This window comes from Lagopus leucura, unplaced genomic scaffold, assembly GCF_019238085.1.
Source record: "Lagopus leucura isolate 7727_CA_CO unplaced genomic scaffold, USGS_WTPT01 Super-Scaffold_100009, whole genome shotgun sequence".
Lineage (NCBI taxonomy): Eukaryota > Metazoa > Chordata > Aves > Galliformes > Phasianidae > Lagopus > Lagopus leucura.
This window is the reverse complement of record NW_024962266.1, coordinates 22,002,016-22,016,599: the sequence shown is the minus strand read 5'-3', so window position 1 is coordinate 22,016,599 and position 14,584 is coordinate 22,002,016. Positions and strand designations below refer to the sequence as shown.

The window sequence follows — 14,584 nt, the reverse complement described above, 5'->3', positions numbered from 1 at the left end:
TTCACATGCAGATTTTTCCTGTGTTTCCATCCCATGCATCTTTTTTGCCACAGTTGTCCGATTGGTTTACAAATTTCTTTGTTTGCCTGGATGATCGTTGTCATTCCTAGTGGGAAAATCAATCATACAGAAAGGGTTCAGCAGAGCATGGGGAAGAGGGATGAAATTACAGAATCACAGAACGGCCAGGGTTGGAATGGACCTCAAGGATCATAAATCTCCAAGCCCCCTGCCACATGCAGGGCCACCAACCTCCACATTCAATACTAGACCAGGTAGTCTAGAGATCTGGTAGGGAGGCCTGGGAAATCTGTCACAAATACCTAAGATGCAGAGAGTGGCTAGATACACCTCAAGGTTCCCAATTTTGTAAGAACCAGGTGTCATTTTCTGGTGTATTTCTTCTCACCAGAATGTGAGGGAATCTTTCACCCTTCCTCTTCCACTCCTTCAGCAGCGAATTATAATTACTTGGCGCATCTCCTAACCCTGAAGATGGCTAATTTGTGTACTGAATTTTCTCACACAAGCTAGGAGGCAGAGTCCTTCTGTGAGCTTTAATGTATCTGTGTGTTTTAATAATGAATTACTGTTGATTTTGTACAAATATCTCTGTTTAAGAACTTCAAAGTCTTTGGTGTTTTTCTTCCCCAACCCTGCCTCCTCTGATTTTGTGCTTTTTGCTGCTGCTGTTGTTGACACTCCCATGCGATTCAGCCTCAGAGAAATAAATATTTGTTTAGCTGTTCTCCTGCTGTGTCTGCTCAGTGCATTTGCTTAATGATGACTTCAGTTCAGCTTTCCAAGGGTTTTCAGCAATAGATTCTCTCAAAGAGAAACAATAGACTCATTTTCTGACATTGGTACCTACATTCTTTCCCCGTCTTGTTGTCCCTTCTTCCCCAGAGTAAAGTTTGATTAAAGAAACGTGCAGGCAAATGGCTATTTCCTTGCAATAATAATACATGGATTTTTATCCTCTTTGTTTCAGCATTATCAGTTGCCAAGATCAGGAATCAGTACTTACATATTTTTCCATTCCATTTGTCTTGAGCTGAGACAGTAACAGATTGAACTCAAGCAAGTACCTGCTGCCTGACCTTGCCATTACTTGAATTGTCTTGAATCTGGAATTTTCTTATTTTCTTCTAGCACATCAAATCACATTCTTGCTTGTAACATTGTTCTATAGCCAAGCCCAAACCACTGTTTCAAAACCTGCATGTGTTCATACTTTAGGAAGGGTTACTTTATATTTCACTATCTCAACCCACTTCAGTCAAATCAGAGATATTCCTTTCTACTCGAGACTTTTTTTTTCCCCTGTGGGAACTGCAGCACTACCTGGCAGGGAAATGAACAGATGATTTAATTCATGCCATTGCCACTATTTGAAATAATTCTGCACAGGTGAAACTGGAACTTTTCTTTAAAAAGAAAAGAGAAAATTACAACACCAAATAGCATTATAAAAAATCCAAACTATGGAAAGATTCAAATTTTGTTTTCTCTTCTTGGCCATCTAAAAATCCTCCTTTAAATTACTTAAACCACTTACGATTCACTTCTGAAATATGGCAAGTATAATTTTGCCAATAACTAGATCCAACTTCTGAGCTATTTTCTGCCAGAAAGCAGAAATCACTTCAGTGAAGTAATACATCAGACTCTCTTCATCTATTTCCAGCTGATGAGGTTTCAGCTTATAGCAGAGATTGTTTTTTATTAGACTCTGAGTACACGACCTGGCACTTGTGTAGCTGAGTTTCATCTGACTACTATCACTTTGGTCCTTAAAGTCATCCCACTGCTTTTTTGTATGATATTCGGAGCCTCCTCCATAATGATGACTCATTCCACAGTGTGTCATCAGCAAATTTTGTTGGCATGGTCCTCCTTTACTGTGCCAAGAACTGTGATGAAAATATTATGTAAGATTTATATCAAGAATCATCTCTGAGAAATTCAACCAGTAACCTTTTTCTAGTTTGACTGAAATTATGGGAATTACAGCTGGAAAAGGACCTCAAGTCCAAACTGGATCCCAAAGAAAGATGAATTATTCTTGGCAGATATTTGTCCAATTTGTTTGTAAATATACTATCTTTATGCTACTCAGTGACAGTAAGTACCTCAACTTCCAAATGACAGGAGCGTTTTTTGTCCTAATGCCTGCCCTGAATCACTTCTCCAACATTTCCATTGTTTTACTTGTGCTGAGCAGAGAAATAGACTTAGCTCATTTTTCTTGTGAGTGATGCTCGTGCTCACAAACCACAGTAACTGTGTTCTGACACGTTATCTTCTTATTTTGAGCTGGCTCCACACACCCAAATTCACCAGCTGATGCTTTAGTACAGTAAATATTTCACCATGGACATTCATCTGAACGTGAAGTTCTATCCACCGAAATCAGTGTGCTTGCATTATGAGGAAATCTCCAGAGTATGATCATCTTCCTTTCTGTTTTTGATCTTAACTCAAGATACAGCTTCCTCCAGTTTCAGGGTCTTGGTCTTTTGAAGGCTTCTATTGCAGGAGGTCAGAAAACTTTCCCTCTTCCAGACTTCCCCAAGTATTTTATTCCATACAACAAATTAACAATTCATTTTCCCATCAGTCCTTAAGAGTGCCTTAGCTTTCTGTCCCACAAGTATTCTGACCATCCTGAAAGATTCTTCCATTGCATTTCCTTCCAAATGGCAATTTGAAGGAAAAAAATAGGATGCGTATATAGCAGAATAAATTCAGTGTAACCTTTTTCTGCAGTATTGTGTTACCACTCAGGCAGTATCACATTTAGAAAGTCCTACATATAATGCTAATAAGAAACCCAATTCCATCTTATTCTAATTAACCTGGAAAGCCTTCCTTTTTATAACATGAGAGACTTCAAAACATTCAGAATGCTAATAAGCCTACAGGTATTTCCATTCTTCACATCTTTTGGTATACGCCATTCATCAAGAATTGTTGCTCATTTCAGTGTTAGTGTGCTTCTGTTGGTCTATAGAATTTTAGCATTTTGAATGATTGCATCTCTTGTTTGTTATTTTTTTTTATAGACAAGATAAAAAGTCTTATTTTCCCTTGTTTTGATACACGCTAACATTATGTTAATAAGAAAATACACAAGTCTTAAGGCTCAGTCAGAGAACTCTCAGTTGCTCAGATAATTCACCATGGGAACAATGACTGAACTGTAAACTATATGCTGAGGGTCCTTTTTGCTTCTCTCTTCTCTGGCGACTTAAAAGTCTTAAAGCAGGAGATATAAAGGCTTCTTATGCAACCAATGCAAGTTGGATCTATGAAGCATAGGGTTTTTTGTTGGCTTTCTCTCCCCTCAGCAATCATTAGGTTGTGCTTAACCCAAAGTGACAGTCTAGTGGTTATTAGGGTCTGGTAACCAGAATGAAATCAAATTCCATTTTTATGTCTTTGGTAGAACATGCTCTGAGATTTTGATTAACCTAATGGTGAGCTCCACTTTAGTATCCAGATAGAATCATGGAATCACCAAGGTTGGAGAAGACCTCCAAAAAAGCCAGTCCAACTGTCCACCTTCTATGAATATTTCCCCATTCAACCATGTCCCTTTTGTACTGCCGTGCCTTCAAAAGAGAGCTAAAACTTGTTTTTGGAAATACTTGGAATCCTCCCCTTCATCCCCCAAATGAATAGTCATAAAGCTGCATGGTTCTTAAAGTCAGTTCCTCGGTAATAGCACAAAATACAGTGTTTAACACTGTGCTACTAGTGCTGTAAAACAGTGCAGTATATTTTTCCACTGGGAGAGCAACACCCAGTTAACACTTAAGTTAGTGAAGTGGAAATTTCTGTGACCTAATTTAAGAAGCAGTCAAATGTCCTAGGTGAGAAAGTTTCACTAAGATGTAAATACTGATGTATTTCTACTTTGCTTAAAGCTTCCAGGCTGGTGAGAATGGCTGAGGTATAGGAGAATTGCAGTAGAAAGAAGAAACCCAATATCCAAATAGTGTTTATGGCTTAGCATTTGAAATGATGGATCTAAAGTGTTCTTTTTCAGCTCATACATGCAACAGGCTTTCTGTAAGTGTTATCCACAAGGGGAGAAGAAAAGGTAATCTTACTTGTGAACTGAGATTAATTTTGTGAAAGTTTGCAAGGCCTTATTTATAGTTCTGTGAGCCAGAATCGTATTTCCATTAATAGTCTCTCCAGGCCACCACTGGAAAAATATTACAGTCTCAAATAACGTAATTGAGATTTGGCAATGTGAATTTCACTGTTTTCTATTTTAACTGTCTGCTTCCCAACCCTTTCCTTGTTCCACTCATGAACTCCCTTCATGTCTCTGTGTTCTTTCCCTGGCAGTCCAGTACATCCTTCAACCGAGATGCTGTGAAAGCAGGGACGGGCCGGCGTTTTCTTGGTGGGCTGTTAAATGATACGTCCTACTGCTACACCCTGGAAGTCTCATTCTACAGCTACATCGTGGGTGCAACTACTGCTGCTGTCCCTTACACAGAAGAAGCATGTATCCTTTTGAAATCTTGCCTCTTCTTGCAGAGCATGTGAACTGAGCACTTAAGGTAAATACTTCTATCTCAATAACAGTTTGCTGAGATAGGGACACACAAGTGGAAATGTGAGTCTGCTCCTGATGCTTTAATTTCCCTCATATTGATTCTCCATACTATGGAAATTCAAGAAGAGAAAGGCGCATTAGATCAAACAAACCATTTCCCTCTTGTGGGAGATTGTCTCACACACTTACTATGGAAACAAGTCCTGGAGAGCCTCTGATCCATTCCTTTCCACAATCTTCTATTTCTTTCTTCATTTCTCTCCTTATTCTCTCATTATACCTGCATTTGTGTTATTGTTTTAATAGCAAGTTGAAAGTGCATCTTTGGTACTGAGTTAAAATAACTTCTCTGCCTTTGAACTGCTGCCAAAAGGCTCTAAAGGGTTCATTAGGTTCTGCAGCTGCCTCAGGGCCAGATCTTTAATACTGGTTGACAAAGAAATGGAAAGCGAGCTCTACAGATAAAGCTGACAAAGTTGTCCCCATTTTTGAGGACTTGTAGGTGCGATGTCTCACTGTTGAAAAGGCACGTATCCATCTGGCTATCTCACTGTATCCAACAGTTTATAGAATTGTGGTCTTGTGACCTGTTTTTATCTTTCTTTTTTTTTAATGGTCCTCAATCAAATAACCATTGCCTATACTTGAAGCCTGAATATCTTATTTCATTTTGTCATTCTATCTTGGTAGCTTTTGGAAAATAATCTGAATCATTTGCATGGTTGTTTTTTGATTTAGCTTTTGGAATGGAAGGTAAAATCTGGGAGAGGAGACCGAATATGTTAAGGTGAGTTTGAAGTCTTGAGCATTTGGAATACAAAGTCCTTTTTTCCGGTCATTTTGATTATTACGCCTGCATGTTGCCACTGAGGACAAAATTTTCATGTTGGTTCAGATATTTATTTCCTTATTTTGGTATTTTGGCCTTGCAAGACATGTGCCTCATTTTCACTTCTTATTTTCCTCCTCACTTAGCACTCTTTGTACCGACAACTGCTTATTTATCCTCTTATTTATCAAGAATAGCTTTTGCAGCAAGGAGTGGGAAGAGTCCCTATACAAATGTGATCATGATTCCCTTGAGTATGTTTTTCTTGATGACCTGCAGGTCATCCTGGCTTAGTTTCTTTTTCCAGAAGGATTCCAGAAGGCTGTCTACCCATGTCATATGCTTTGCTGTCATTTTGCCCTGGTAGATTTTATTATTGCCTTTTCAATGGGATTCAGGAGGGCTACTTATGACAGCTCTTCCTCAAGTGTGCAGTTTCCTAGTTAAAGAAAGAAAAGGAGCTACTTGATGCAGACTCTGGTCCTGTCTGCTCTAGCACAGGAGTGCTTGGATTTATGCATGCTGTATCCTGGCAAGGGAGAAGTTTTCATCACACAGAAGTGACTGTAACCAAGAGTAAAACAATTGCAGAACGTTCCCATTTAGCCTGAACAACTCTTCCAAGCTATTTGCAAGTCAGTGATTAATTAATGCTCAGATTTTTTAATGAACCTGAACCAAAGGCACAGCCAGTCAACTCACATTGGCCTCCAAGGACAGGCGTGCTTCTGTTAACTATCTAACTACATGCAGACAGCAAGTCAAGCAAATAAATGAAGAAAATGTAGCAAGCCCAAATACTGTGAACTGGTAGGGAAAGTATTCAGGAAATCTGCCTTCAAAGACTTATCTCTTAGGACTTTTTAAAAATTATTATTTCTTATGATGAACATCCCATAGTGATGTTACTGGTTTGTGAGGTTGTTGTTGTTTTTGTTTTTTTGCTATTGTAGTTGTTTTGATGTTGGGTTTTTTTGTTTTGGTTTGGTTTTTTTGTTTGTTTGTTTGTTTTTTTGCTTGTTGGTTTGTTGTTTTCTTTTTTTTTTTTTTTTGTCAGTTTTTGTTTTGTTGTTGTTTTTCATAGAACCTGGATCAGGATGGCTGGAATTGCTCAAATTTCCTCAAAATTACAGGCTGTGATTCAACTTCCACATTAGGCAACTCACAGAATTTATGCAACTCACTGTCTTGAACAGAGACTACAGAGACCATACCCCATATTCAGAAGTGAGCTACACTGGATCAGTGAGAATCTACAAAAATATTCATCTAGCCTAACATTTTTCTAGAGTTGCCTGGTAGAAATAAACCCATCTGACAGGTGAGAAAGCTGAATAAACTGTGAATAGTCTTCTGTTTGCACTGGTGGCGTGTAATTCTACCTGTCAGCCTTTCCTTTACAGCATTCAAGGCAAATAAGATCAAAGTACCACCCCCCTTTCATGACATTGTAAAAGTGTATGTTTTTTTTTTAATTTTTTTTGTGTTCTTGGGGGTTAGGAGCTACATTACAACCTCTACGTGAGTCTGTATTAGATATGTTTCTATTATAGAAACATAAGATTATGGATAAGATTATGGATAAGATTATGCATTTTGTTCAGACTTGCATGGCTGAAGTTACAGTAATTCTTGAAATAAATGGATGAACAGCTTACATACAAGAAAATGGGAGACAGGCGTTTAATGCAACAGCATTATTTGAATTCTGATGTTGTCAGAATTGTACCTCAAAGATTCAGCATTTAGGGGATTACATCTGGTTTGTTCTATAAAAACAAAGAGCAGAATTCACTTTAAATGAAATCTGTGAGTGAAGGACCTTCCATCAGTCTGTGCAGAGCGTTTATGTCTTGGGATCTCTGTGGTGGGATAACAACATTCTGTGGAGCACTGAATTTCTGTTCTCTTCTAAAATAAAAAGAGCTAATGTGGTTACATGAATGTCTCAGGCATCAATTAGCATTATATCGGTGATATTTGCTGGAGTGCCTCTTGAGCTTTGCACTATGAGAATATTGCATTGGGTGTAACTTCCTGAACATCCTGTTATACATTCTTTCAGAGGTTCATATGTACCTGGTGGTGTGCCTAACTGATATGTACCTGGTTTACAAGAAACATTAGGGATATGTTCTATAAGCCTGGCTCCACAGAATATCCTGTGATAGCATGCTGTAGATAACAGTGAATGTGCTGTGTTTCAAAGCCATAATAAGAGGATTGTAAGCTTGTCAGTTTGTTGTGTGGAAGTAAATGGACAGAGGAATGTTTAAAACCCTTCTCACACATACACACATTTGGTGGTAACTGATTAAAAAGGCAGCATAGCGACAGTTTGCTCAGCACAAGGTAAAGAAGCTTTAACATGAGCTGATATGCTTCCATTAAATACCATGTTTTACTAGGTATTTACTGGGCTTATGACACGAGGCATGTAAACTGTTCCATAGCATTCACCCCCAGAAGCTCAGCTGCTGGGCTGTCTTAGGTACACAACAGCTTCATAGCTGGGCAGGGAGCAAAGGATAAAAGAGGGGGAGGAAGGATGAATCTGCAGCTGCAGGACTCTGAGCGCTGCTGATAGCACACCCAGAATTGCTTTCCTCAATAGCCACTGATCAGCAGCTGTCACAGCCTGACCTAAGAGTGGCCACTAAAGGAGCCTCGCATCAACAGTTTTCACATCTATTGGGTTCATTTTTTTAGAGCGTTTGAACTGGATCCCTGCTGCACAGCAGGCATCCCATAAGAGAGCATAAAAGGTTTCACTCCTCCTGAGCCTTGCCAAGAAGTAGCAGACAGAAATGATGGAGGCAAGGCAAGAACTGGTGTGACTGTAGCCTGGTAGCTGTAGGGAGAATAATCAAGATGAGTGGGTGCCACAAATTATCAATGTGTCCTTGGCTTCATTGTGTATTATTTTTATGGTAAGCTTTCCCTAGATAGGAGAGGTCCCACCCAAAGACAGGTCTTTAATCATCTATTTATATAGATTTACTGTTGGCATCACTTCTGAGTGGAGCAGGAGACTGGAACCCTGTACCAGGGCCTGATGGAATAGTTCTCCTTTGTATGGCTTTTCTAAGTACATCAGTTTACTTCTTTGATGTAGTATCCTCAGTATATAGAAGGGATTCAATGATACTTCTTTTGTTTAAAAGAAACAAAACAAAGCTATGCTTTGGAACTCACATTTGAAGAAGAAATGGACATTATTGCTGTTATCCCATTACAAACAGCTGAGATAAGAGCTTGATACTTTAATGCTGCAGCTGAACAGACTTGTAAAGGTATTTATGACTTGTTTTTGCCATTTCACTGTATATATTGAACTGGAAGCTTTGTATTCATTAAACAGGGTACAGTTGCACTGCTGAACTCCTATGTTTATGGACATAAAAGATGCCTTTGTGGCTACATCTTGTATGCACGCTTGTCAGCACATGCAGAATGACAGCTTGGATTGGTTGGAGTCTCTTGACGTGTCTAACAGTTAATTGAATCTTGGACCATTGAGACAGCTGGGACCCAGTTGGCTTTACTCTTATTTTCCAGGCTACCAGCTTGCTGCTTGACCTCTGGGGACGTCAGAAGTTAAATCCTCTAGAGAAAAGAGTCATTTGCTTATATGCAGATTCTTCTTATAGAGTACTTGGATCTCACTGAGTGCCTGTCCAGCAGAAAAGAAATCTGTATGCAAACAACAATTATAGTAAAATCATCTATAACTTTTAGAGCTTCATCTATCTGCTAGTCCTTTAGGGCAATGTATTTGGCTATTTGTAGCTTTTTTCTTTTTTAGCAGCTGCCTGCCTTGATCCTCGCAGCTGTGTTAGTGCTATCCTTAGAAGATCCTCGTGTGCCAGATTATAGCCCTTGCAGGTTCATTCCCACCCAGTAAAGTCAACACTACTAGAAAAAGCCATTGAGATATGCAAGGCTATGCTGATAAATCCGAGGGAGCTCCTCAGAGGTTACCCAGCGTGGCTTATGTTTGAACTCGAGTTAGAACTTGTTGCCAAGATGATTTCTAAGTCAGGCGTATAGTCAGAAAAAGTCCTCCAGAGGTCTTCTTCTTTATACTTCTTCTGTTAAGCTCCTAGAAAACAGGCTCCTTTCTGTGTGTTGCAGAAAAGAAAAAAAAAGAAAAAGAAAAAAAAAATAGCATTAATCCTGATTCTGCAGAGATTTCCCTAAGAGTGACCTCCTTGCACATCATCAGTATTTGATTCTTTCTCAATGCCATGTTTTCGGCTGTCTTTGAGGAAAGAAAACAAAATCTTCTTTCAAATCCCCAGTCTGTGTGAAAGAGTGTCAAGGTTTACAGCCACAATTTCAAATGCTCTTAATATTACTGGAAGCATAGAGTTAAATTATAGAGTTGTAAAGTTACTTTATAGTGATAATGCTGTCAAGCATCAATATCTCTGCCCCAGGGCACCATGGAAACTCAGTTAATGATATAAGAAGCTGATATTTTTCAGGGTTGCAGCTGTTGGCTCGTACCCAGAAGGAATCTGTGTGTTTGTTCATATCAGGTATGTACAGGGGAACCTGATCAAAGAAAATTAAGAAAAGGACAAAGTCTGTTTAATGAAGTGCAGTGTAACCAAATTGAAAAGCATTGTGCGGTGTTGCTGTATTCACACCTCTTTCCTCTGTAGAGTTCGATACAGTGGACAGTGCTGTAGAGAAATAATTTAAGAGGAGGAGTTGGGGGGGGTGAGGGAGGGTATGTTTGGATGTAGGTTTGTTTATCTCATTGCCTGTAGCATTGACTGCATCAATCTATGCAGACACCATCTGGGAGTGTCAGTAAAGAAATGGAAATTAAGGCAAGTGACTACAGTCGGATTAGGAATATCTGTAATTTTTTGCAATGGATTTCTGAGCATGTGTATCCCAAAGTGCTTTGATAGCCTCACATGAGAGATACTATAAAAGTGTAAAGTGTTACAAAGGTGAGGATTTTTTTTTTTTCTTTTAGAGAAAGGTATATTTTTTTCAGTAGTATAGAATATCAGCCGTGGAAGGTATCTTCAAAGCATTTTCTGAGGATTTAACCATATTATTCCTGTTTCTTTTCGGCTGGGAGCCAGCCATCAAATTCCATGCATGTGGATGGGAAACAATCTTGCAGGTAGCAGCTGTATTCAGAGTGGTCTTACATACTTGGTCCATTTCTCCCCTCGTCTGGGTGCTCCGCACACCTTCTGTTCAGTAAGCGTTCACATGGCTTTCTGGGGGGAAGGAAGGTGAGCAGGTCAGACTTGAGAGCTCTCAGTGTTTTCAAACCTAGTTGGGAATAGGGACCTTGTAGACATTAGGAGGAGAAGCATCTTACAGAAGCACACATGCAAATAGTGACCCTACTTTCGGCCAGCTGTGTTCCATTCTGTGCTGGCAGAGAATGTGCTCTTTGGCCCAGGTAGGGCTGTATCCAGTGACATGAGAAGTCTGATACATATTAGCCAGCCAAGATGAAGAAGCCCAACTCCAAAAATGATCTTGTATCTAATTCAGCCTTTGGGGTTTCTCTTGAGAGACTGCATGCTAACTCATGCCAGACTGGCACTGAGGCTTCACTGATTGAAATCCTCCCCAGTGCTTTCCATCTGAGCTATCAATGACTTGTGGTTGCTATAAGACCAGCTAAACTAGTGGACAAATCTCTATAATTCAAAATGTTTTTGTTGGTGGCATAAAAAAATCATTTGCCTGTTAGTAATAAATATTTCTACATTTTTTTTCACTACTGTTTCTTTTACCCATGGGAGAAAATAACTTCATCCAGGCACAAGTGATGCTTTCTCCTAACTGAATGGTTAGGAGGTTGATTTACATAAGGGATTGAAGAGTTGTGGCTAATATAAACAAAAGGAAAGCTCCCTCTAGGCACTGCTATCCCTTTTGGAACTGGATCAAGGTCTTGAACGTTCCTCTTCTGGACTGGCTTTTCTGTAAACTTGTATTTTTCCATTGTCTTATCAGCAACTTTGACAAAACTAAGCATATAGAACTGATAGTGAGGCTCTTGGGTATTCAGAATGCTACACAAATGCTATTAGGCATGTAGTTAAAATAATTCTTTGGTAAATGTTAAATTCCTATTAGTAACACTTGCTAAACTTAAGTGCAAAGGAAAGGGCAAGGCTAATCTGAAAGGCAATGGAGAGCAAGGCTTAAAAGATATTAACGATTTGTTGGAAATGTCTGAGGGGAGTGCTTAATATGACTAAAGAGTAACATCTGTGGGTTGAAGATTGAAGTTGGGAGAGGGCTTCCGCCAGTGATGTGCTTTGGAGCTTTCCCAAATGTCAATGGGAATAAGAAAAAGATAATCAAAATGAGGTGTTTTTCAAAAAGCAATAAACAGAAAAAATTGTAATGTCTCTTCGATAGACCTGTGTGCTTTCCTGCCAGCCCATAGTGGTGGTTGTGTGTCTCCATGTTTGTCATCTTTCCTGCTTCTGGCTGGGTATCTTGCCCTCTGCTGGTCCATCTTGTTTGTGACTTTAGGTCATTACCACTACGCCTTGTTGCAACAGTGCCTCCATGACTTCTTGTTGTCTCATCTGATTTTTCACAAGTGGTGTTTCATTGTTCAGACACACCCAATTTCTGTTTCTTACCCACTGTGTGCTTTCTTTCAGTGAAACTATTGCTTCTTTCTTTTATATTTTTTCCACCTAGAGGCTCAGCAGGGTTTTTTTTGTGTGATTGAAGGGAATTCTAGGGCAGGAGCAGAGGCTATTTTTTACTACTACTTCCTTAGTTCCTCATACCAATTTCCTGAAAGGGAATCAGAGATATGTTTTAGGGAACTCAGCAAAGAAATTAGTGTCTTGCTGTATGTGTATGTCTGTCTCAGTTGCTTGACCAATTGCAACTGAATTTGACAGTGATGAAGGTCTCAGAGATATTACGTTCCTGCAAGTTTCATGACAAATAGCTGCCTGAATGAGTACAGAGACCAAAATTAATCTCCCTAGTAGGGACAGCTGCATCTCTATTGTTAGAAACCAGAGGAAGACAGTAGGCATGATAGTCAAGGAAACAGATCCCACATCTCACTGCCTTCATTGCCTGTTATTAATGAGGAAAGACTTCCCTTTGCTTTCCTTTTCTCTACAAATTTTTATCCCTAATATCACTGAAATCCTTAGCAAAGGATATGTCATTGTATCCTGAGAAGCAAATGCCCCTTCTCCATCAAGCTACCGTGAAAGGGGCGAAAAGCCTGGCAGGTAGAGTGCATGGGTGAAATGAATACACATTAAGCCAATGCCACTACATGGTCACCCCAAGCCAACAGCTTTTCTTGCAACCAAGAACCCTGACACTTTGCTCAGGGTTCAGATCAGGAAAGTCTGAACGTGCCTCAGTCAGAAAGTAAAGATAACCTGCAGCTTTGAAGTAATATTCAGGAGAGTCACCTTTGTGTTTCTGTAAGAGCAGAAGGAGCTGATTCTCTCATGTCTCATCTCATAACAGAACAGCCCAGAATCAGCTCAGATCCAAATCAGTCCTCTGCTGTGTCTTGTCTCTGACAGAGGCCAAAAGCAGATGCCTGAGAATATAATAATAGAATAAGCAAATAATGATACTTCCCCTGAATATTCTCCCTTTGAGAATTGCTTTGAGCAATTAGTGGTTTGGAATACCAGACCTAGGGATTTTGATTATCATCTGTAGGAACACTCAAATGGATGTCTCCAATGAACCTCTATAAATGTTTAGTATCCACAGCACTCCTTGCCAGGGATTTCCACAGCTTAGCACTGTCTTGTTTTTTTTTAAGCCTACTACCTTCAAATGTTATTTTTATGACTCCTAATTGCTACAGCGGAAGTGGCATTGATGCCATCTGCTTTCCCCATGGGGCTCAGTCCTCATTTTCTCATATTTGAAGTCTCCTAGCCAACATAGTTATTCTCTGAGTACTTATCCTATACACTGTGAGTGAAGGAACATTTCTAGATCAAAGTCATTCTTTCATTTCTGGAGTTGATATATTGTCTTAGCACTTTCTTTCCAGGTATCCACAACCACATGAGTTGCTAAGCAATGGAGAATCAACTCCAGTGACTCCAACAGCAGGGTTTGTATTTGCTGTACATTGCGATTACTGCTTGTGCTCAGGATAAAGATAGAAGCACCAACATAAGAGATATGGTTTTCAGGTTCAGAGTACACGCTGCAGTCATTATGTGTCCACTTCCTTATGTCCATCTGTGTGTGTTCTGCTGTACTCTCCCATTTCCTAAACTTGAGAGGGATTCAAAGTCTGTTAAGATAATTTAATTTCTGTTGATCATAGGCTGGAGTTTTGGCAGTCTGGTGAAGAGAGCCCAGGAATCAACTACTGCTGAGGGAATACAGGGCTTTTGAAATTTACTGTTTTAAAGCAACATCCCAAATACTATATTTTCAGTCATTATGGTTGGTGTGCATCACTCTTTCTCAGCAAATCAACTTCTGGATTACATACTCCCACAGTCAGTTTGCATGTATGGTTCTGTCAGACCAGTTATTTCTTTCTCTAAATCCAAGCAACTTTTATTAAACCAGAAGCTGTCATCTGATGCCAAAAAAAAAGACCAAATGATAGGTAACAGCCCATTTATCCTTTCTTTGTTTCCCAGACCCTCCGAATTCCAGCTTGCAGGTTGGCTACTTGAGATCTCTTGTGCAGCAAAGAGGGATCTGCAGGCAGTAGATTGTTGCATGTAGCAAAAGCTCACATTGAACAAGTTTCTGCAGATAGTTGGCTGAAGCAGTGTTGGAGGACATGCATAAAGTGATATTTTTCTTTGGATTTTTCCAAGGTCTGATAAGTGGTTGGTCCTGGTGGCAGAATACGGCTTCAAACTCCTTGTTTTGAACTGTGTAGCAGTAATAACTCACTTTGAGAAGCAGCCTATGATTTTGTTAGTTAGGAGTTGCACATTCTCATATTCTTGCTGTGATATCCATGAGGTATGTGAGGTTGGGCCCTCCTTGGGCCAATAGAGTTATCATCCAAGTGCCCCTTCTACCTCTCTTAATGATTCCTGTTTGCATCACATCCTTCATGTGTCTGCCAAGTAGAATTTGTTGCATTGACTTTCTTTCCAAAGCCTGCCTAGAAGGGCAGCCTTCCTTCAACCAGGATGCAGAAAGGACCTGTGTCTCCAGAA

The 14,584-nt window shown here is 39.7% G+C and overlaps 1 protein-coding gene across 1 annotated transcript in view; it reads left to right on the top strand.

The window, feature by feature from the left end:
- Nucleotides 1-14,584, top strand: part of AGBL4 (AGBL carboxypeptidase 4) — an 849,283-nt gene that overhangs the window by 771,380 nt on the left and 63,319 nt on the right. Inside the window, exon 11 of the mRNA XM_042873634.1 lies at nt 4,360-4,522. Within this exon, the coding sequence (XP_042729568.1) occupies nt 4,360-4,522 (163 nt within the window). The remainder of the gene's footprint in view (nt 1-4,359; nt 4,523-14,584) is intronic.